Genomic DNA, 23239 nt, shown 5'->3' with positions numbered 1-23239 from the left:
GCCCGAAGGACGTGAAATACCCCAGAGATGAGCGTGAGGCTGTACCAGGGGGCGCGAGTCAGGTGGGCGGTGGGCACTGCGTGCTGACCCGGGCGCGGGGGCCCTCGGGAGGCGCTGTTGGAGGAATGGAGCTCCAGGTGATGTTGGGCTCCGCATTGATGACAGGTGGGGCCGGTCATCAGCGGTGGGCCTGCTGGGCTGCTCGGAGGGCGGCGCTCCGGGAAGGCTGTTCTCAGCACGTGCTGGAGAGCGCTCCGCGTCGGGGGAGAGGAGAGGGTGGCGGGGAATTTGGAATCAGGCGAGGATGGAGGGCCACAGAGGCCGGGGATTGGGGGGCGCTCAAAGGCCCACGGCAGCCCCCGCGCCTCCAGAAGCCCGCGCCTCCCGCAGATCCGGGTGCTCCAGAACGCAGTGCGCCACGTAGCTCTGCGAGCTGTGCAGGTTCCTGCACTTCTTGCAGAAAAGGATCTCGCAGTGCGCGCAGGCCCCGCCGCGCAGCCGCCGCCGCCGCGTCTCCAGCACGCACGGCTCCTCCGGGGGGATCCGCTTCCTGCGGGCGGGGGCCGGGGCGCTCAGGACACCGCGCCGCCCGCTCCCGCCCGGGGCCCTGGCGCCAGTGCATCCCGCCCCCGCCGAGCGGCGCGCCCTCACCTGTTGGCGGGAGGGGCCAGGCCGCCGAGCAGTGCCAAGAGGCTGAACCAGCTCCAGAAGCCGCTGTCCGCGCGCCGCAGCAGCGCCACCTGCTGGGTGCTGGACTCCTGGAGCAGCGGATTGTACAACACGGAGCCCCGCTCCCGGCCCTCGCCGCCCTCCGCCTCCCCGCCCTCCGCCTCGCCCTCGGCCGCGCGCTCCTCCGGCGGCCTCTCCTCGTCCTCCTCCGACACCCCCTCCGCGGCCTCCGCCTCCGCCTCCGCCTCCGCCTCCGCCTCCGCCTCCGCCTCCGCCTCCGCCTCCGCCTCCGCCTCCGCCTCCGCCTCCGCGGTCCCGGGCTGCTCCAGCTCCTTTTTCCACAAGGTGGTCTTCACGCCTGCGGGGGCGGGGGGCGGGGAGGAGGTCAGTGAAGGGCCTGGGTACCCTGGTACCCTGACTGTTGCCCACAGCCCGACCGACCGCCCCCCCCCCCCCAAAATAGGCAGGCGTTCGAAGGACGGTGCGCACGAGATGCCGGGAGCCAGCAGGATTCCAAGAGAGGGTTACAGAGTGTGCAGGATTTCCTGGGCAAAGGAGGGCCTGATTTCCTAGGTCCCCGCACTTCCTAGCTGAAGACTCGGGGCAAGTCACGTCGCTTCTGTCACCTCCGTTTCCCTATCTGTAAAATGGGAAAAAGTAGTGCCTATCTGAAGGGTTACTGTAAGGCAGGTATCAGATCGAGTGTGTTTGAAGCGCCTGGCTCAGGGGCCGCGGGAAGCCATCAACAAACAGGTGCAATGAGCCTTGCGAACCCGGAGGAGATGGCGGTTCATCACCACCTTCTTTCTTATTGGCTCCGGGGTGGGGACTGATCTCTGTGCAGGCTGTCAATAAACACTAAGTGCACTGATTGGAATTTTTTTTTTTTTTTTTTTTTTTTTTTTTTTTTTTTTTTGTGGTATGCGGGCCTCTCACTGTTGTGGCCTCTCCCGTTGCGGAGCACAGGCTCCGGATGCGCAGGCTCAGCAGCCATGGCTCACGGGCCCAGCCGCTCCGCGGCATATGGGATCCTCCCAGACCGGGGCACGAACCCGTATCCCCTGCATCGGCAGGCGGACTCTCAACCACTGCGCCACCAGGGAGGCCCCACTGATTGGAATTTTAACAGGTGGTTTATATTTTGTTTTCTGGATGGAACGGGACTTCCGTCTTCAAAGTGGGCCTTACCTTAAGAAAGCCCAGCAACACCTGCGGCGGGGTGGGCAGGCAGGTGGGCACACAGCGCCTCTGCACTGTTAGAAATGGACGCCTCCGATGAGCAAAACAGGAAAAGTGCCCCTTATGAGCGGACTAAATAGAAGTTTTCTTGCCTTCCCACCCCATGGGCAGACCGATTAGGAAAAGGCTGCCCTAGGGGGGAGCCAATTAGGAAAAGGCATCTATTCCTCCTTCTAGGCTTGACCCGAACTGCCAGCTGGATTTCAGCCACAACTGTCCCCCTTGCTGGTGTTCAGGACACAAACTCCACAACCCCAAGCGGCAGTCCTGGCAGGCGGGAAGTTCCTGGACTGATGTGAAAGTGACCCGGCCTCTGCGGGTAGGTGTCCACCACTCACTCAGCGAACACTGACCCAGCCCCACCATGTGCCCTGCTGTCTGCTCGATCTGGGAAGCTAGACTTGTAATGAAAAAAAGGGGGAGGAGGGCAGGGAAGACACAATTCCTGGGGTTTGCCCTGGAAAGGTCTAGAAATTTTTCTATTGATCCCTGCCCATCATGATTAAAGAGGTTGGAGACAAAGCAGAATGATAATAAAGCTAGTGTTCCAGCCCACGTGTATTGAGCACCAACTGCACGTAGTCACCGGGCTAACCTCTTCATACATCATGCCCCCCTTCATCTTCCCGACCCTCTCAGGCAGGTGACGTGGTAGGTAACGGAGGGGCCTCTGAATTTCAAGACTTTTGAAACCTTTCAGGAAAAGTTGTTTCAAACATTCTGCCAGTTCTTGGTATTGCTAAATGTGGAGAACCAAGATGTACTGTACTTTTTTTTTTTTGGCCACACTGCGTGGCATATGGGATCTTAGTTCCCCAACCAGGTATCGAACCTGTAGCCCCTGAAGTGGAAGCCCAGAGTCCTAACCACTGGACCGCCAGGGGAATTCCCAAGGTCCACTGTACTTTTGTTTAGGAAAACACATGAAGGAGCCTTCTGGTTGTGAAAGGCCAGACGTAGTGCACAGCCAGAAAGGGGTGCTGGGAACATTTGGGGAGGATGAGGAATTGGAAAGGAAGGTTGGGGTTTGGGGGCCCAGACTATGGAGTTTGGACTTTGTCCTTCAGCAGTGGGGAGCCACTGAACGTTTCTTTTTTTTTTTTTCCTTTTTTCTTTTTTTTGCATTACGCGGGCCTCTCACTGTTGTAGCCTCTCCCGTTGTGGAGCACAGGCTCCGGACGCGCAGACTCAGCGGCCATGGCTCACGGGCCCAGCCGCTCCGCGGCATGTGGGATCTTCCCGGACCGGGGCACGAACCCGTGTCCCCTGCATCAGCAGGCGGACTCCCAACCACCGCGCCACCAGGGAAGCCCCACTGAACGTTTTGACACAGGGATGTGTTCAGAGCCATCCTTTAGTATGTTCCCTCTGACAGAAGGAGACAGAGAGAAACCTACTTAGGAGTCATTACAGTGGTCCAGGCCAGAGAAAAGATCCGAACAGCAGCAGGTGAAGATGAGAGAGCAGATGTCAAGAATATTCAGGAAAGAGAGAGAAGAGGGCTTGTACATGGATGGGTAACTGAGAAAAGGTTGGGCTTCTACTCTGGGGTTGCCATGGTGATGGGTTGATTGGTCCACCCTGGAGTCAAGAGACCCTGTCCTCCGGCCCCACTCACCGTGTTTATCCATGCTTCCCAAAGCCGTGCTGCCCTCTTCCCTTGATCAGGCACTGGGATGAGAGGGAGTTCCCACAGAACTTGGTCTGGTCTCTAGGGCCTCTGTTGGATTATGAGGGGGTGGGGCTAGAACCCCACCTGCCCATAGGGTTCCACCCCAGAATAGTTGCCTTTTCTAGAGATTCCAAAAGCACCCCCAAACAGTACCTTTTCTCTTGGGAAGGTATTAAAGGGGATAGAGAGCAACTTTGGCCCCCAATAGACTGGGGTCAAATCCCAGCTCTACCACATAAACATAAAAGCTATTAGCATATCATCTCTCTGAGCTTTAGCATATTATCTTTCTGACCCTCCGTCTCTTTATCTGTAAGTCAGAGATGGCGGTGCAGGACCAGACTTTACCTGGCCCACAGAAAACACTTAAAGCATTATGTTTATTTGCATCACTACTTTCTCCTCCTGTTCTATCCCTGGCCTTCCTCACCCTTGCTCCCCACCCCACCGACTTCCACCTCATTGCTTTAGCTCCGAGAAGCACAGGACATGGTGTGACGTTCTGTAGGAAGCAGAACTCCAGCAAGAGCTGGGTGTAGCTCCTGGATGTTCTGTATGTGTGTGAGAGAGCTGGGGCTGGGGAAGGGAATAAAATCATAGAAACTGGGGAGACTCCTTCTTTTCCTGGCCTGACCGTGGGGTGTGTTGGCAGAGTCGGGGGTATGGAGAGGGGCAGAGGATGCAAACCCAGATCTGGAGAGTCTCAGTCTGATGGGATACAGTTGCTGGAGTCAAGGAGATACCAGTCTGATAGGGGAACATGATAAGGTCCTCCATCCAGGTCTGAAGCGGGGCAATGGGGTCTCTTCCTTCAGGCGTCACCTAGTTTGGTGGAGCCAGTTTGGTGGGAGGTAGAACAAAGAGAGCAGACCAGTCCCCAGGAATCTCATGGGGGCAACACTGTCAAGAACTGTAAAGAGTCTAAAATTTTACCCTACTTGCAAGTTAGCCTGCTGTACTTTCATGGGTGCTGCCAAAAAAACATGAGACTCCTGGGTTGGAGATAAAGGACCTCATTGCTCAAGGCACAGCCGCATCAGCATACCTGTGTCATCTCCTCTTGGACCACTGTCCCAAGGGTGCTATAGGGATGGGTGCCAGGGAATACCTGCATATGCAGTCATTTGCATTATAAGAGGAACCCTGAGCTTAAGGAACCCTAATCTTTTATACTGGGCAGTAACCAAACCTCTTCTTTGCTCCAGAAAAAGACACTATCTCTACTTCCAAGGTTGTTCACTATAGAAACACCCTTGAAAAGTCAGTACCTCTGCTTGCAAGACATGCAAAAATAGGAAAGACCCATGCAGAATTGTCTCCCCCAAAAAACCCCATTTTCCTTACATTTACTAAAAGAGCCTATAGCCACCTTGGCTCTTTTTTTTTTTTTTTTTTTTTTTTTTTTTTAATAATGTGGTAGCATGCACATTACTTTTTTTGAATTTTATTTTATTTTTTTATACAGCAGGTTCTTATTAGTCATCAATTTTATACACATCAGTGTATACATGTCAAACCCAATCACCCAATTCATCACACCACCACCCCCAGCCCCCGCCGCTTTCCCCCCTTGGTGTCCATACGTTTGTTCTCTATATCTGTGTCTCACTTTCTGCCCTGCAAACCGGTTCATCTGTACCATTTTTCTAGGTTCCACATATATGCGTTAATATACGATATTTCTTTTTCTCTTTCTGACTTACTTCACTCTGTATGACGGTCTCTAGATCCATCCACATCTCAACAAATGACCCAATTTCGTTCCTTTTTATGGTTAATATTCCATTGTATATATGTACCACAGCTTCTTTATCCATTCATCTGTCAATGGGCATTTAGGTTGCTTCCATGACCTAGCTATTGTAAATAGTGCTGCAATGAACATTGGGGTGCATGTGTCTTTTTGAATTACGGTTTTCTCTGGGTATATGCCCAGTAGTGGGATTGCTGGATCATACGGTAATTCTATTTTTAGCTTTTTAAGGAACCTCCATACTGTTCTCCATAGTGGCTGTATCAATTTACATTCCCACCAACAGTGCAAGAGGGTTCCCTTTTGTCCACACCCTTTCCAGCATTTGTTGTTTGTAGATTTTCTGATGATGCCCATTCTAACTGGAATGAGGTGATACCTCATTGTAGTTTTGATTTGCATTTCTCTAATAATTAGTGATGTTGAGCAGCTTTTCATGTGCTTCTTGGCCATCTGTATGGTATGTTTTCTTTGGAGAAATGTCTATTTAGCTCTTCTGCCCATTTTTGGATTGGGCTGTTTGTTTTTTTAATATTGAGCTGCATGAGGTGTTTATATATTTTGGAGATTAATCCTTTGTCCGTTGATTCGTTTGCAAATATTTTCTCCCATTCTGAGGGTTATCTTTTCGTCTTGTTTATGGTTTCCTTTGCTGTGCAAAAGCTTTGAAGTTTCATTAGGTCCTTTTTTTTTTTTTTTTTTTTTGTGGTACACGGGCGTCTCACTGCTGTGGCGTCTCTCATTGCAGAGCACAGGCTCCGGACGCACAGGCTCAGCAGCCATGGCTCACGGGCTTAGCCGCTCCACGGCGTGGGATCTTCCCAGACCGGGGCACGAACCCGTGTCGCCTGCATCGGCAGGCAGACCCTCAACCACTGCGCCACCAGGGAAGCCCCCCATTTTTTAATTTTTGTTTTTATTTCCATTACTCTAGGAGGTGGATCAAAAAAGATCTTGCTGTGATTTATGTCAAAGAGTGTTCTTCCTATGTTTTCCTCTAAGAGTTTCATAGTGTCCAGTCTTACATTTAGGTCTAGAATCCATTTTGAGTTTATTTTTGTGTATGGTGTTAGAGAGTCTTCTAATTTCATTCTTTTACATGTAGCTGTCCAGTTTTCCCAGCACCACTTATTGAAGAGACTGTCTTTTCTCCTTTGTATATCCTTGCCTCCTTTGTCACAGATTAGCTGACCATAGGTGCGTGGGTTTATCTCTGGGCTTTCTATCTTGTTCCATTGATCTATATTTCTGTTTTTGTGCTAATACCATATTGTCTTGATTACTGTAGCTTTGTAGTATAGTCTGAAGTCAGGGAGTCTGATTCCTCCAGCTCTGCTTTTTTTCCCTCAAGACTGCTTTGGCTCTTCGGGGTCTTTTGTGTCTCCATACAAATTTTAAGATATTTTGTTCTAGCTCTGTAAAAAATGCCATTGGTAATTTGATAGGGATTGCACTGAATCTGTAGATTGCTTTGGATAGTACAGTCATTTTCACAATATTGATTCTTCCAATCCAAGAACATGGTATATCTCTCCATCTGTTGGTATCATCTTTAATTTCTTTCATCAGTGTCTTATAGTTTTCTGCATACAGGTCTTTTGTCTCCCTGGGCAGGTTTATTCCTAGGTATTTTACTCTTTTTGTTGCAGTGGTAAGTGGGAGTGTTTCCTTAATTTCTCTTTCAGATTTTTCATCATTAGAATATAGGAATGCAAGAGATTTCTGTGCATTAATTTTGTATCCTGCAACTGTACCAAATTCATTGATTAGCTCTAGTAGTTTTCTGGTGGCATGTTTAGGATTCTCTATGTATAGTATCATGTCATCTGCAAACAGTGACAGTTTTATTTCCTCTTTTCCGATTTGTATTCCTTTTATTTTTTTTACTTCTCTGATTGCCATGGCTAGGGCTTCCAAAACTATGTTGAATAATAGCGGTGAGAGTGGACATCCTTGTCTTGTCCCTGATCTTAGAGGAAATGCTTTCAGTTTTTCACCATTGAGAATGATGTTTGCTGTGGGTTTGTCGTATATGGCCTTTATTATGTTGAGGTAGGTTCCCCCTGTGCCCGCTTTCTGGAGAGTTTTTATCATAAATGGGTGTTGAATTTTGTCAACATCTTTTTCTGCATCTATTGAGATGATCACATGGTTTTTCTTCTTCAATTTGTTAATATGGTGTATCACATTGATTGATTTGCGTATATTGAAGAATCCTTGCATCCCTGGGTTAAATCCCACTTGATCATGGTGTGTGATCCTCTTAATGTGTTGTTGGATTCTGTTTGCTAGTATTTTGTTGAGGATTTTTGCATCTATATTCATCAGTGATATTGGTCTGTAATTTTCTTTTTTTGTAGTATCTTTGTCTGGTTTTGGTATCAGAGTGATGGTGGCCTCTTGGAATGAGTTTAGGAGTGTTCCTTCCTCTGTAATTTTTTGGAAGAGTTTGAGAAGGATGGGTGTTAGCTCTTCTCTAAATGTTTGATAGAATTCACCTGTGAAGCCATCTGGTCCTGGACTTTTGTTTCTTGGAAGATTTTTGAGCACAGTTTCAATTTCATTACTTGTGATTGGTCTATTCATATTTTCTATTTCTTCCCGGTTCAGTCTTGGAAGGTTATACCTTTCTAAGAATTTGTCCATTTCTTCCAGGTTGTCCATTTTATTGGCATAGTTTCTTGTAGTAGTCTCTTAGGATGCTTTGTATTTCTGCGGTGTCTGTTGTAACTTCTCCTTTTTCATTTTTAATTTTATTGACTTGAGTTCTCTCCCTCTTTTTCTTGATGAGTCTGGCTAATGGGTTATCAATTTTGTTTATCTTCTCCAAGAACCAGCTTTTAGTTTTATTGATCTTTGCTATTGTTTTATTTGTTTCTATTTCATTTATTTCTGCTCTGATCTTTATGATTTCTTTCCTTCTGCTAACTTTGGGTTTTGTTTGTTCTTATTTCTCTAGTTCCTTTAGGTGTAAGGTTAGATTGTTTGAAACTTTTCTTGTTTCTTGAGGTAGGCTTGTATAGCTATAAACTTCCCTCTTAGAACTGCTTTTGCTGAATCCCATAGGTTTTGGATCGTCGTGTTTTCATTGTCATTTGTCTCTAGGTATTTTTTTTATTTCCTCTTTGATTTCTTCAGTGATCTCTTGGTTATTTAGTAATGTATTGTTTAGCCTCCATGTGTTTGCGTTTTTTACGTTTTTTTCCCCGTAATTCATTTCTAATCTCATAGCGTTGTGGTCAGAAAAGATGCTTGATATGATTTCAATTTTCTTAAGTTTACTGAGGCTTGATTTGTGACCCAAGATGTGATCCTGGAGAATGTTCCATGAGCACTTGAGAAGAAAGTGTAATCTGCTGTTTTTGGATGAAATGTCCTATAAATATCAATTAAATCTATCTGGTCTATTGTGTCATTTAAAGCTTCTGTTTCCTTATTTATTTTCATTTTGGATGACCAGTCCATTGGTGTAAATGAGGTGTTAAAGTTCCCCACTATTATTGTGTTCCTGTCAATTTCCTCTTTTATAGCTGTTAGCAGTTGCCTGATGTATTGAGGTGCTCCTATGTTGGGTGCATATATATTTATAGTTGTTATATCTTCTTCTTGGATTGATCCCTTGATCATTATGTAGTGTCCTTCCTTGTCTCTTGTAACATTCTTTATTTTAAAGTCTGTTTTATCTGATATGAGTATTGCTACTTAAGCTTTCTTTTGATTTCCATTTTCATGGAATATCTTTTTCCATCCCCTCACTTTCAGTCTGTATGTGTCCCTAGGTCTGAAGTGGGTCTCTTGTAGACAGCATATATATGGGTCTTGTTTTTGTATCCATTCAGCAAGCCTGTGTCTTTTGGTTGGAGCATTTAATCCATTCACGTTTAAGGTAATTATCGATATGTATGTTCCTATGACCATTTTCTTAATTGTTTTGGGTTTGTTTTTGTAGGTCCTTTTCTTCTCTTGTGTTTCCCACTTAGAGAAGTTCCTTTAGCATTTGTTGTAGAGCTAGTTTGGCAGTGCTGAATTCTCTTAGCTTTTTCTTGTCTGTAAACCTTTTGATTTCTCCATCGAATCTGAATGAGATCCTTGCCGGGTAGAGTAATCTTGCTTGTAGGTTCTTCCCTTTCATCACTTTAAGTATATCATGCCACTCCTTTCTGGCTTGTAGAGTTTCTGCTGAGAAATCAGCTGTTAACCTTATGGGAGTTCCCTTGTATATTATTTGTCATTTTTCCCTTGCTGCTTTCAATAATTTTTCTTTGTCTTTAATTTTTGCCAATTTGATTATTATGTTTCTCGGCGTGTTTCTCCTTGGGTTTATCCTGTATGGGACTCTCTGCACTTCCTGGACTTGGGTGGCTATTTCCTTTCCCATGTTAGGGAAGTTTTCGACTATAATCTCTTCAAATATTTTCTCGGTGCTTTCTCTCTCTTCTCCTTCTGGGACACGTGTAAATCAAGTGTTGTGTTTAATGTTGTCCCGGAGGTCTTTTAGGCTGTCTTCATTTCTTTTCATTCTTTTTTCTTTATTCTGTTCAGCAGCAGTGAACTCCACCATTCTGTCTTCCAGGTCACTTATCCGTTCTTCTGCCTCAGTTATTCTGCTATTGATTCATTCTAGTGTATTTTTCATTTCAGTTATTGTATTGTTCATCTCTGTTTGTTTGTTCTTTAATTTTTCTAGGTCTTTGTTAAACATTTCTTGCATCTTCTTGACCTTTGCCTCCATTCCTTTTCTGAGGTCCTGGATCATCTTCACTATCATTATTCTGAATTCTTTTTCTGGAAGGCTGCCTATCTCCACTTCATTTAGTTGTTTTTCTGGGGTTTTATCTTGTTCCTTCATCTGGTTCATAGCCCTCTGCCTTTTCATGTTGTCTATCTTTCTGTGAATGTGGTTTTTGTTCCACGGGCTGCAGGACTGTAGTTCTTGCTTTTGCTATCTGCCCTCTGGTGGATGAGGCTATCTAAGAGGCTTGTGCAAGTTTCCTGATGGGAGAGACTGGTGGTGGGTAGAGCTGGCTGTTGCTCTCGTGGGCAGAGCCCAGGAAAACTTTAATCCGCTTGACTGCTGATGGGTGGGGCTGGGTTCCCTCCCTGTTGGTTGTTTGGCCTGAGGCAACCCAACACTGGAGCCTGCAGGCTCTTTGGTGGGGCTAATGGCAGACTCTGGGAGGGCTCACGGCAAGGAGTACTTCTCAGATCTTCTTCTGCCAGTGTCCTTGTCCTCATGGTGAGCCACAGCCACCCACCGCCTCTGCAGGAGACCCTCCAACACTAGCAGGTAGGTCTAGTTCAGTCTCCCCTGGGGTCACTGCTCCTTCCCCTGGGTCCCGATGCACACACTACTTTGTGTGTGCCCTCCAAGAGTGGAGTCTCTGTTTCCCCCAGTCCTGTCAGAGTCCTGCAATCAAATCCCGCTAGCCTTCAAAGTCTGATTCTCTAGGAATTCCTCTCCCATTGCCGGACCCTCAGGTTCGGAAGCCTGACGTGGGGCTCAGAACCTTCACTCCAGTGGGTGGACTAATGTGGTATAAGTGTTCTCCAGTTTGTGAGTCACCCACTCAGCAGTTATGGGATTTGATTTTATTGTGATTGCGCCCCTCCTACCATCTCATTGTGGTTTCTCCTTTGTCTTTGGATGTGGGGTAACGTTTCTGGTGAGTTCCAGTATCTTCCTGTCAATGATTGTTCAGCAGTTAGTTGTGATTCTGGTGTTCTCACAGGAGGGAGTGAGAGCACGTCCTTCTACTCTGCCATCTTGGTTCAGGCTCCTACTTTTTTTTTAAATTAATTAATTTTTTTGGCTGTGTTGGGTCTTCATTGCTGAGCACGGGCTTTCTCTAGTTGCAGCAAGCAGGGGTTACTCTTCATTGTGGTGCGAGGGCTTCTCATTGCAGTGGCTTCTCTTGTTGTGGAGCACAGGCTCTAGGCGTGTGGGCGTCAGTAGTTGTGGCTCGTGGGCTCTAGGGTGCAGGCTCAGCAACTGTGGCACACGGGCTTAGTTGCTCCATGGCATGTGGGATCATCCTGGACCAGGGCTCGATCCCGTGTCCCCTGCATTGGCAGGCAGATTCTTAAACTGCACCACCAGGGAAGTCCCAACCACCTTGGTTCCTGATTGCAAAATTCAAAAGCTTACTCTGGCTAATTTAAAGAAAAAAAAATAGAGCTCACAGAATGGCTGGAAGACTTGACAATTGGAAGTCAGGTTCTCTCTCTGGGGCTGGGCTCATCTTCCCTAATTTCAAGAAAGCCCTACTTAATACCTGAAAATTGGATTTTATTAGCAAGAATGGAAAAGAAATAGCTCCTCTGTATTGGGGTAACCAGTCTCTAGAATGGCTCCCAATGACCCTTGTCTCCTGGTATTATTCACACTCTTATGTAGACCCTTCCCAAATGAAATAAGGCCAACCTGGGTAATTGATAGGATATTGTGGAAATGACAGAGTGTGACTTTCAAGGCTAGGTAATAAAAGACCCTGTGGCTTCTGTCTTGCTCTCTCACTCTAGAGAAAGCCAGCTGCCATGTCTTGAGGACACTCAAGCAACCCCATGGAGAGGTTCATTACACTCAGGAACTCAGGCCTCCTGCCAGCTTCAGTTTTCTTGTTTCCTCATCCATAAAATGGGTACAACAGTCATCATCTTGATGCCTTCAAAAGGTAATTGAGGGACTTCCCTGGTGGTCCAGTGGTTAAGACTCTGCGCTCCCAACGCAGGGGTCCCGGGTTCTATCTCTGGTCAGAGAACTAGATCCCACATGAATGCGGCAACTAAGAGTTCTCATGCCACAATGAAGATCCCACATGCTGCAACTAAGACCCAATGCAGTGGAAGGAAGGGAGGAAGGAAGGAAGGAAGGAAGGGAGGGAGGAAGGAAGGGAGGGCAGGAGAGAGAGAGAGAGGGAGAGAGAGAAAGACAGAATGAAAGAAAGTGAAAGAAAATTACCTTCCAAAAGGTAAAGAAAAGCCCTGCATAATCTGAGATCCCATTTCCTCTCTTCCTCGGAGTCTACCTGTCATTGCTATTCCTGGGATATGCTAACCATCCCCCTGCCTAGAGTTTTTAAATTTTTTTGGCTGAGCCACATGGCTTGCGAGATTTTAGTTCCCCAACCAGGGATTGAACCCAGGCCACGGCAGTGAAAGCGCTGAGTCCTAACCACTGGACCTCTGGGAAATTCCCCTGCCTGGAGCTTTTGCACTGGCTGTTCCCTCTGCCCGAGTACCCTTCCCGAAGATATGCTTCCTCACTTCTCTTAGGTCCCTGCTCAGTCATCACCATAGCAGTGAGGCCTTTCCTGACCACCTTATAGAAAATACCTCCCCCCTTCTCCTTTAGTCCTTTGGTTTTCTCCCTGGTATTTATCACCATCTGACTTACTATAGACTTGTAAGTTTGTTATCTGTCATCCAACACCCACCAACATATAAGCAGCCTCCATGAGGTCAGGGACTTCATTTATAGCTACACCCTCAGGGCTATAATAGTGCGTGGCACACAGTAGGTACTCAGGAAATATTTGTTGAATGAATGCATTGCTGTGGCCATGGGGTGAGGTATTATGATTGGCAGCCCACTCTGGAGGAATCACGTGGGTAGAGTGGGAGGGGTTCTCCACAGAAAGTAGGGAGCATGGTGCACAAACAAGGCTGCTGGGAGAATCAGTGAGAGCTGGGACCCCCCCCAGTCTTACTAGTCTGATGCTTTCCACATTCACGATTCCTCTATTCTTCACAACACCCTGGAGAGGTAGATATTATTATTCCCATTTTATAATTGAGGCAACTAAGGCACAGAGAGGCTAGGCAGTATATGAAGGTCACAGAGGGCTTCAGGAAAGGGTCCAAGGCCAAACTCATGTGTATGGATTCTATCGCTGCATCTATTTCATCCCTATCCTACGGTGCTCACTAAACACCAAGGGGCATGGCATCCCCTGGCCCTGCTTCTCTCCCTCATTTCCCAAAAGCCCCACCAGTGTCAACCAAGGGAGAGAAGCCAGCCCCGGCCTTCCTCTGCTCCCCAGGCTCCAGGGCAGGCAATGCCAGGAAGGGTTAACGAGGAGTGTTTGTAGCAGTCACTGTCTCCAAGGAGAGGAAAGCAGAGTGGAGAGGCCGACAGCCAGACTCCAGGCCGGCCGGTGGCGGGTGGGATGCAGCTAGCACAGCCTGTCCAGCCCTGGGGGGAGAAAGGAGCGTCCTCACCTCCATCTGTCCTGGGAGGTGGCGACCTCTGAGCGGACTGGGCAGCTGGGGTGCGAGGTCGCTGCAGGGCTACCAAGTAGGAAAGCTCTGGCAGGGACTGAGGAGTGGAGGGGAGGGGGCGGGCCTGGCCCAGCCCAGTGGCGGCAGGGACAGTGGCTGAAGCCAGCGGCAAGTAGCAGAGCCGTCCTGGGCTCTCAGAGGACAAGAGGAACCCCTGAGTCAGGGAGAACCAGCCAAGACCCAGCAGGTGGTAGGAGTGAAGACACAGCTGTGGGAGAGAGGAGGCACCTGCCCCTCCCCCGGCCGGTGGTCCAGCCATGTCCCAGCCTGGGGCTGGCAGGAGGAGGCCTGGGACCCCGAGGCCTCCGGTGTGCAGCATCCGGCCCTTTAAGTCCAGTGGGCAGTACCTGGAAGCCATGAAGGAGGACCTGGCCGAGTGGCTTCGGGAACTCTACGGGCTGGACATTGACGCAGCCAACTTCCTGCAGGCACTGGAGACGGGCCTGGTGCTGTGCCAGCATGCCAACGCCGTCACTGAGGCCGCCCTGGCCTTCCTGGCTGAGGCACCTGCCCGAGCCCAAAAGATTCCCCTGCCCCGGGCCGGGGTTTCCTGCAATGGGGCCGCCCAGCCAGGCACCTTCCAGGCCCGGGACAACATCTCCAGCTTCATCCAATGGTGCCGCAAGGAGATGGGTATCCAAGGTAAGCACCCTGGGCCCCGCCTCCCCAGACCCTTATCTTATCAGGCGTCAATCTCTTCTCTGAGGCTCAGGCTGCATCAGGGGTCAGGAGCCATGGTCCTCCTTCCAGATTTGCCTTGGGCCAGCTCATTCCTTTTCATGCCTCAGTCTCCCAATCTCATAGGAAATCCCCAATAAATAAATGTGTTGATTGGATGATTCGAGCACCTATCTCCTTTGGGTAGAGCATCGTGCTGGGCACCGAGCGCTGAGAGGGCTGAGAACCAGTGCCAAGAAGTTCGTGGCCCAGGAAGAGAGACAGCTGAGAAGATGCATAAATTACAGCCCAACTTGGTAGAAGCTCAAGTAGAGGCATCTGTGCTGGGGAGACAGAGGCGGAAACAGCCACTTGATGGGCCTGGAAAGACCATAAAGTGGATGGAGATTTGAGCTGAGTCTTGGAGAATAAAAGGAAGTTTGGGGGACAGGGAGTTCTAGGCAGGGGGGCACAAAGAAGGAGTGTGTTTGGGCTACAGTGGGGTGGGGAGGGGACAGGGGAGTGGATGTTAGGGAGGGGCCAGTCGTGTTTGGGGCTTCCAAGACTCTAGGACTGATATCAGGCTCCCTCATCTCCTTGGCCTTGGACCCAGCAGGGGGGATGAAGCTGGATGCCGCACCATCCTTCAGACCAAAGGCAGTGGGGGTGTGGCAGAGGGAGGGGTCAGGCCTGGCCTACCTGCCGTTGGCAACACAATAGAGCAGGACTGGAGGGTTGATAAAGGCCAGTGTTTTATCGGGCACTTACCACGTGCCAGACATTGCCTGCAAACACATAACTATCCCTACAACAACCCCATGAAACAGACTACTTTCCCGTTTTACAGAAGAGGAGACTGAAGCTGGGACTAGCCCAAGGTCATACATCCGGCGGGTGGGAGCGTCAGGATTCCAAAGCTGGCAGTCAGGCTCCAGAGCCTGTACTCACCCCAGCCTGGTTATGTGTGGGCTGGGAGTTGAGTCTGGGGTGCCTGGTGGTTACTGGAGGTGAGAGGCGCGGATGGGAAGCAGAACAGACTGCTTCTTGCTCTTGGACCCATCCTGGCAAACAGAGCGGGGAGAAGGGCAGGTGGAGTTAGGCTCCTTCGCTTGGCTGTGTCCCTTCTTCCCGCCCCCCCCCCCCCATAAGGCAGCCACCTCGTCTTGCACTCAGTACCTGAGCAATTCTGTCCAGACCCTCCTAGGGGCTGGCTTGCCGCCCAGAACCTGAGATGCAAACCCCCATCCCCCATGCCTGCGTCCGCGCCCTGGTCCAGGATGGCCCCAGGGCTCTCCCACCTGTTCCGCTTGCTTGCTCCGGGCCGGTCAGCAGGGATCTCAGGCTGCCTACCCTCCTCTCCCCCCTCCCGCCCCGGCCAGAGGTGCTGATGTTCGAGACGGACGACCTGGTGCTGCGCAAGAACGTGAAGAACGTGGTGCTGTGCCTGCTGGAGCTGGGCCGCCGGGCTCGGCGCTTCGGCGTCGCGGCGCCCACCCTGGTGCGGCTGGAGGAGGAGATCGACCAGGAACTGAGGCTGGAGCTGGCCCTGCCCCCGCCCGACCCCCCGCCGCCGCCCGAGCCCCCCACGCGCCCGCCCTGCCACTTCCGCAACCTGGACCAATTGGTGAGGGCTCCGGACACGCCCTCGGCCCCGCCTTCCTTCGCCCCGCCTCCCTCTCCCCCTCCGAATCCGGCCCCTCTGAGCCACCCCCTTCTTCAGCCCCAGTCCCCTCCTCGACACTCTCTCACCGCGTGGTTGTTAGTAAGTCGTGTCCACTTGGAGCCTCGACGCTCATCGTTTTCCTTATGAATCCAGCACCCTACGCCTCTCTCGTTTAAACCCCGTGGGACGGTTGTTAAGAACGCAGCACCTTTTCTGACTGCTTGGTTTAAGTCTTAGTTCCACTGCTTTGCAGCCGTGTGACTTTGGGCAAATTATTTGCCCTCTCTGTGCCTCAGCTCCCTTATCTGTACTGTGGGGATGTAACCGTGCCTACCTTCCACGACCGCGGTGGCTGTTAGATGAGAAAGCGCACGTGAAGCGGTCAGCCGGTGTCTGCAACAGAGGGTCCTATCCTGGGACTTAGCTCTGACTGTGACTAGGAATCACTTCTACCACCAAGGAACCGAGCTCGGGGAGGTTTCTTACCTTGCCCAAGGCCTATAGTGCGGTGGAGGCAGAATTCCCACCCAAACCTGTCAGGTTCCAAGGTCCACCTTAACCATCACACTCCGCGGCCTCTGTCAGCTGACTCACGAGGGTGCTGGGCTGTAGGTGACCACTCAAGGTCTTGTTCTCGTTGAGCCATTCAAAGTCTTCTCTACTTGCTTCTCAGCCCCCAGCCCTGACTCAGCAGAAGCCTTGGGGCTGGGGGGCAGGCAGGCCGCCCGTTGGGCTTGACCCAGCGTGCAGGGGGAGCTTGGCTACCTGGGCAGAGGGGGAGGGCTGACCCCATTGCCCACTGCCCGCAGGTTCAGAGCCTGGTGAGCCGCTGCACGTGCCCGGTTCAGTTCTCCATGGTCAAGGTGTCCGAGGGGAAGTACCGCGTGGGAGACTCCGACACCCTCATCTTCATCCGGGTAAGTCCCAGGTCGGGGGTGGAAGGCCCTCTCTGGGGTCGGCAGAATCAGGTTTCCTTCCGTGGGACTTTGCCCAGGCCTGAAGGCAAGGACAGGAAATCACCATTCATCCCCAGTTATCAGGGCTTGGGGCTTTCCTTCTCTCCCTTGGAGAATTCCAGAAGATTCCTGACAAAGTTGGCAAGCATGTCCCCTCCTCCCATGAGGGCAGCCAGAACCAGAACCCAACCCCCATCTGCCTCCACCTTAGTTCAGAAGGGGGTCTCCCCAGTCAGAAGTGAGGATGAAGCGTACTCCCACTCTTCCACCCCCAGGCTTGGTCACAGCAAGGGGCCTGAGACCCCGTCCCCCCCCACCCAGTTTGTGTCCCCTGCAGGGCCCAGCCACATCAACCCCGCGGTCCGCGGCTCACATGCCCAGCTTGGTGCCTTCTGAGTGGCAGTACAAGTCTGAACTGTGCCTCCCACTACTCTCCACTCCCTACCCCCTCCACCCTGCCCCATGCCTGGCCACCTGGCCAGAAACAGTCTGCACCTGGGGCTTTGGCCAGCGGCTCAGGGGCACAGCTGAGCCTTCTTCTCCTTGGGCCGGGCCACACCTGGGGGCAGAGGCAGCTCCCTGGGCCCTCAACCAGAGCCTGAGCCAAGAGCTCTGCGAAGCAGGTGGGGATGGATTGTGGCGCCCCGTTTCCACTAAGGAAGTGGAGGCCTGGAGAGGCTACATGACCTGGAGTGGAGTCGGGCCAGGACTCCTGCGGGTCCTTTAACACACACACCACGAGAGCAAAGCCAGCGCCCCCGTTTCTGATACAAAAGTGCGCAGGCGTCAACAGCTTCCCCAGCGAAGGGAGAGGAGGGAGTCGGGAGGTAGACTACACAGTGCTTGGGAGCTCCCTTGTCTCGCCGTGGGGCAACTTTCTGTTTGTCAGCTTGGCCTCCACCCTTGACAACATGTGCTATCTGATGCCAGTCCTGGAGGGGACTCAGGCTGCAACATAGGCACGCTCCCAACTACACGTGTGTGCGTGTGTATGTGGATGGGAGTAAGGGCTGAAGGCCTGCAGGCTGGTCCATGGAGAGGGGACTCCGTCACCCTGCCCTCCACCTCACCCTTGCCCCCCGCAGATCCTCCGGAACCACGTGATGGTGCGTGTGGGGGGCGGCTGGGACACACTCGGTCACTATCTGGACAAACATGACCCCTGCCGGTGCACATCCCTCTGTAAGTCCCCTGAGAGTCCCTTCCCTATGACTCCAGGTCGGGAGGCCGGAAGCAGACGCGGGAGGTAGGCCTGATCTCCAGGGGCAAGAGGTGTGCAGGGGATGGAGGAAGGAACAGGTGTGGGTGGCCTCTCAGCTCTAGGCGGAAAGCGGGCCAGCCACGGTGCAGCACCAACTTGGGCCACAAGGTGGCGCGCCAAACACACAGAGAATCAGCATTTGGTCATGAGTGCATGCGGGCAGGGCTTAGGTCTGGCTCTGATGGAGGCACCAAGCATGACTTGGAAGGGTCTTTAGTCTTCCCGTAATCTCCATCAGCACCTCAAGCTACCCCAAATAAGCATGCAATCTAAGTAAAAGATGTGGACTTGCAGCTTTAAACAAGTCCCCCAGCCAGGCCCTCTGACCAGATTCCATCCCCTAAACCCCTCCCATGAGGAAATTCTGGTGCTGTCACTGTCACAGTAGGTCCCACTGTCTCTAATGCGGGATTCAGGGTGTGGGACAGCTGGGGGAGGGAACGGTGGACCCCATCAGCGGGGGTTTAACCCTCTCCTCCTCTCCTGTCTCTGGGGGGCTCTGTTGGTAGCACACAAGACGGGCAGCTTCCTGAAGCTGCCTGTCCCACCGGTGCAGCATGAAGTGAGCGTGGACGATGGGCCCTCACAGCCCCAGCCTACAATGACCATCAGCCGCTCCCAGAGCCCCCTGCCCTCCGTGGACTGGAAGACATACACCTCTTCAGGTCGAAAGCTGAGGCCCCCTGCCGCCTCCTCCCCGACACCCCGCCGTGAACGGAGAGCAGGGGCAGGGATCCTCAGAGAGACAGCACCATTCCCGAGGTACTGGGGAGGGACAGGGCAGGGCCTCTTCCTGCTTTGGAGTCTACATTCTCAGAGGCCACCCCACCCCAAGATAAGGGGAGCAGGTCTCCCAGCAGTGCCCCTATCCCAGCAAGACCTCAGGTGTTCAGAACCAAAAAAGCACCCAGTACCTTTAGGACCATCTAGTTACTTCATACACCCTCCCATTTCACAGATGAGGAGGCTGAGGCCCATAAAGGGAACAGACTTACCCAAGGTCCCTCTGCCATTTCATGGTACAGCAGAAACTAAGACCCTCCCCACCCAAGACTGGTGACCTGTAGTTGTGGGATCTGAAGCAACCTGGGGTCCAGACCAGGCTGCTTTCTATCTGCTACACAAGGAATGGGGGAGGATGGACTTAAACAGTATCTGCTGTAAGGAAGAGTCTCTGGCAGGCACGGGGGAGAGGGAGCATCTGCTTCATTCATCATGAAGTCTGAGCCCCTGGGAGTTGTGGCTGGGGAAAGGCCATCCCTTCGCAGAGCCAGGGGACTGGATCAGATAACCCTGCCGATGACCTATGATTCTCCCTTTCAGGTGCCAGGAGAAGTCACTCGCCCCGTCTTGGAGGCAGCTGCCGGCTGGGGACAGCCCACCCAGCCCCCAATCCTCACCCACTCCCAGGGGCCGAGACACACCGTGCACCTCCTCAGGGAAGAGGGAGGACAGATACCCCCCTGAACTCCCCAGGAGAAGGCCTCCCACATCTTGGGTCCATGAGGAGACAGACAGCTGGGGAACTCGTGCCAGGACCCCCATCCCCCAGGGACTCCAAGCCCCTGAGGCCACTACCACAGGGACACCAGCAGGAGGACCATCTCCCCTGCCTTGTTCCTCCAGCCCAGCCAAGCCTGTGGGCCCCAGGCCACCACCCCGGGGTGAGGCCGAGGGTGCTTCCTCCCAGCTTAGGGAGACAGCACCTGTCCATTCTCCATCCCCTGTTAAAGGACCCACCAAGATCCTGGTCCGGTTGCCCCCAGCTTGCCCCCCGACTCCGGGAAGAAGCTTTCCAGGGACTGCAAGTGGAGGTCCCGGGGCAGAAGTGGGGAGAGGGCCCATTCCGTTAAGGGCCGTCACCGGGGACCTGTCTGGGTCCAGACATGGGGACTGCTCTGTGGAAGAGAGGCAAGAGGACCAGAAGCTGGACGTCCAGGTGACAGCAGAGGCCGGAGAGCCCTGGGGCCTGGGCCCACAGCACCGGGAGGGGAGGTGCACTCCCCTGCCCTCGGGTGGGATCAAGGAGCAAGCCATCTACCACAACCTTGGGGAGCAGCTTTTGGCCAACATGAAGCTGCTAGCGGTGGCGGATGTCTGCCCCCAGGGCGCAGGGTCTGGAGTCGTTCCTCGCAGTGGAGTCTACGTGCCCAGTCTGGGTGGGCGGTGGCCTGAGCCTGGGGGTCCTTATGACAAAGTCATCCAAGAACTGGCTCGGGGCCCCCCACCCCTCCTTAAGGTGGACCTGGGAGCCTGGAAGGCAGCCCCTACAGGCTGCCCTCAGCCGGCTGTAAGTGCAGGCCCAGGAAGCCCAGAAGGGAAACTGGGAGCCGAAGAGAGTGGGCTGAGGACAAAAGCAAGCCCAAGTGCCAAGGGTGCCGGGACAATGAAGGTCCCAGCTCAAGGGGGGCAGGACTGCTCAGCCCCTGCTGTGTCTGCCACCCCAGAGTCCGCACCTTCGCCCTCCGCCCCCAGTTCTGATAAAGCCAAGGCATGTCCAGGCAAGGGCAAGAGAACACTCCGGAAGCCCCGGAGAGTCCCATCCATCTACAAGCTGAAGCTCAGGCCCAGGATTCGGCCCCGGAGAGACCACAGGCCTGAGAAGCAGCCTTCACGAATCCCCAAGCCGTTGACCTACCTCCACCTGGGTCCAGCCAAGGCACCCCCCAGGGGCAGGCTGGTGAGAGCAGTGCTGGGCAGCAACGGAGGGAAGGCAGCCCCGGGGGATGGAGCCTCGGCGGGGGAGGAGGAGGAGGAAGGAAAGGAGAGGAAAGGGCCAGCTGCACCACTGGCGAGCAGCTCCCAGCCTTTGGAGGGCCAGGGGCCTCAGCAGCTTGATCAAGCCCCCGTCTCACCTGAGGAGGAGTCTTGGGTGTGAGAAGGCGCTTCTCCTCCCCGAGCCTGTGGGTATAGGGGAGGAGGGAAGTGAAAAGATGCCCGTGTATTCGTTGCACTCCCAACTGCAGGAACAGAAAGGAAGGTCCCTCACCTCAATCCAGGGCCTTGGCCAGGAGAGTTTAGAAGACAAACAGAGACTCCATCTGGTCGGTTGAGCACGAGGGCAACCCTTGAGTCCCAGTCCAATTCCAGGGTGGCAGGGCTACCGTCTCCCAGAACAGCTCCCCACATTCCTGCGCTCTGTCCTCCGGCCATGCCCATTTCCACAGCTCTTACAAGTTATTAAACATGAGTGGGTCTGTCCCTGAGCCCCCAGCTCCTGAGTCCTTCGCTCTACCACGGTGCAGGACGGTGTAGCAGCATTTTCCCGCTGGAGGGGATGAGGGGGAGGGAGCCGGGGTGAGAGACGTTTCCCCTCTGCAGCCCCAGCCAAGCTGGCCAGACAGCCCATCCCTCCCGGAAGAGGCTGCGGCATCAGCATCGCGGACGGGGCCAAGGTCACCCCACACAGGCTCCTGCAGGACTTCCAAACTTTGCTCTGGGGGTTGGGAACTGAGATCACCGAGTCAAGACGGATGGCTGAGGGCATTCCTTAACACATCGACACCCCTGGAGTTATGACGGGTGTGGGCCGGGGGGCTGCGGAGCCTCGGCCGTGAGTGGGAGGAAGACACAAAGGCAGAAGCTGGGATTGAGTGCACTTCTGAAAGTCTTCCCAAGAAAGCGGCAGAGGGAGATGTTATGCTTCTCCTCTGCATGGTTTTGACCACTTGGCGGGGTAGGCGGAGGGGAGATGAGTCCCCCGCTCTCTCCCTTTCCCTTCATTCTCCTGGTGGGCCTGGGCTTTGGGACTCAGGCCACCTCATCGCCCAGACTGTCTGTCCCTCCAGAGCTCAGCAGCCAGAAACCCTGTAGGGAGTCCCTTCCTTCCCGCGGCAGGAACTGAGCCAACACCTTGGTACAGAAACGAGGGAAAACGCTCCCTGGTTTTTAATCTGACTTCTGATCACAGCGCAGTGGGCGTCACACACACTTCCAGACCCTGTGGTGGGAAACCCTGGGGGAGGGAGGGCAGGGTGCAGGACAGACACTCAGAATGGGGGCAGGAGGAACCGAAATCAAAGATCCGGGGTGAAGCGGGGGTGGGAGTGGGGGCAGCCAGGCGATACATTCCAACGGCTCCCGCAGGGGGCAGCCAGAGGCCTGGGTCCCTCACCCTCCCCTCAGGTGCCTCAGAGCTGGGGGTGACAGTGATGGGGCAGGTGAGACGCTGTCACCACTCACCCCACCCCCCTGGTGAGTCAGGGGGCGGGGATGCAGGGGATAAAGGGGGGCAGCCCCTCTTCCTTACCCTCCCAGCCACTGCAAGGTGTGTGGGGGGAGGGGAGCCACGTCCTCTGCTTCAGAGGGAGGCTCAGAGAGGGCAGGTCACTTGCCCAAAGTCATGCAGCACAGCAGGGACCAGAACCCCAAAATACTGGACTGCCCAAGGTCAGGGCGGTCACTGTCGGGCTGCGTTACCCGCAGTGGGTGGAGTGGGAATCACCTGGGGAAGCAGAAGAGAGAATCGAAGCTTCCCCCTCACGCTGGATCTGGATGAGACGTTCGCCACCCATGACGTCTCCCCCAGACTCCTCTCCATCACCACCCTGAGCTACCTGGTTTCCTGGTCTACACGCCACAGCTTGGCTACATCGAAGCTAAGCTGTTCTCTCCGTCTCTCTTCTAACATGGGACCTCGCTATCCTCCCACCAGAGCAGGGCTGAGGGCTCAGCCTCAGGGAGAACTTGACTAGGCGGCCGGGGACTCGCACCATTTCTCCCGCCCTCCAAACACCCCAGTAATCCCGCAGGTCACTCCTAGTATCTTCATTACTTTTGTTATTTCTAAATCGGTACAAAACTGACAAGTGATCAGCTCCGGTGACAAGAGGTAGAAACTGGCCAGGGAGCCGGAGAAAACGGGGCGGGGTGAGTCAAGGCATGGGGCCAACTGGCGTTGGGACGAGGGGGCATCAGACCCGGAGGGCCTCCATCTAGGGGTGGGGATGCCGGTATATCTCCCCCAAGCATAGGGGTTCCCATAATCCTTTTCCCGGCTCCGCCCCTCCCCAGATCGATCAGGGTAATCTGAGATTCAAGGCGGGCAAGGTCTGGGGCAGTCAGCTTGGGGTCAGATGGGGAGACACACAGA

At 53.1% G+C, this 23239-nt stretch overlaps 2 protein-coding genes across 2 annotated transcripts; one reads left to right on the top strand and one right to left on the bottom strand.

Moving 5' to 3' along the window:
* Positions 1-65: 65 nt before the first annotated feature.
* On the bottom strand, positions 66-13869 carry LOC307067973 (uncharacterized protein C17orf50 homolog; the record flags this gene model as incomplete). The annotated part of the gene is made up of 5 exons (XM_079725589.1): positions 66-550; positions 652-1187; positions 1858-1922; positions 2482-2601; positions 13551-13869. The coding sequence occupies 5 exons, from the start codon at positions 13867-13869 to the stop codon at positions 340-342; spliced, it is 1251 nt and encodes a 416-aa protein (XP_079581715.1). The 3' UTR covers positions 66-339.
* On the top strand, positions 13868-21263 carry GAS2L2 (growth arrest specific 2 like 2; the record flags this gene model as incomplete). Its single annotated transcript, XM_079725478.1, has 6 exons — positions 13868-14252; positions 15647-15891; positions 16740-16847; positions 17972-18068; positions 18657-18909; positions 19471-21263. 6 exons carry the CDS (start codon positions 13868-13870, stop codon positions 21023-21025), a joined length of 2643 nt encoding a protein of 880 aa, XP_079581604.1. The 3' UTR covers positions 21026-21263.
* Between the last annotated feature and the right edge of the window lie 1976 nt (positions 21264-23239).

This window comes from Hyperoodon ampullatus (genome assembly GCF_949752795.1).
Source record: "Hyperoodon ampullatus genome assembly, chromosome: 19".
Taxonomy (NCBI): Eukaryota; Metazoa; Chordata; class Mammalia; order Artiodactyla; family Ziphiidae; genus Hyperoodon; species Hyperoodon ampullatus.
The sequence above is the reverse complement of the archived record's forward strand: the minus strand, read 5'-3'. Positions and strand labels throughout refer to the sequence as shown.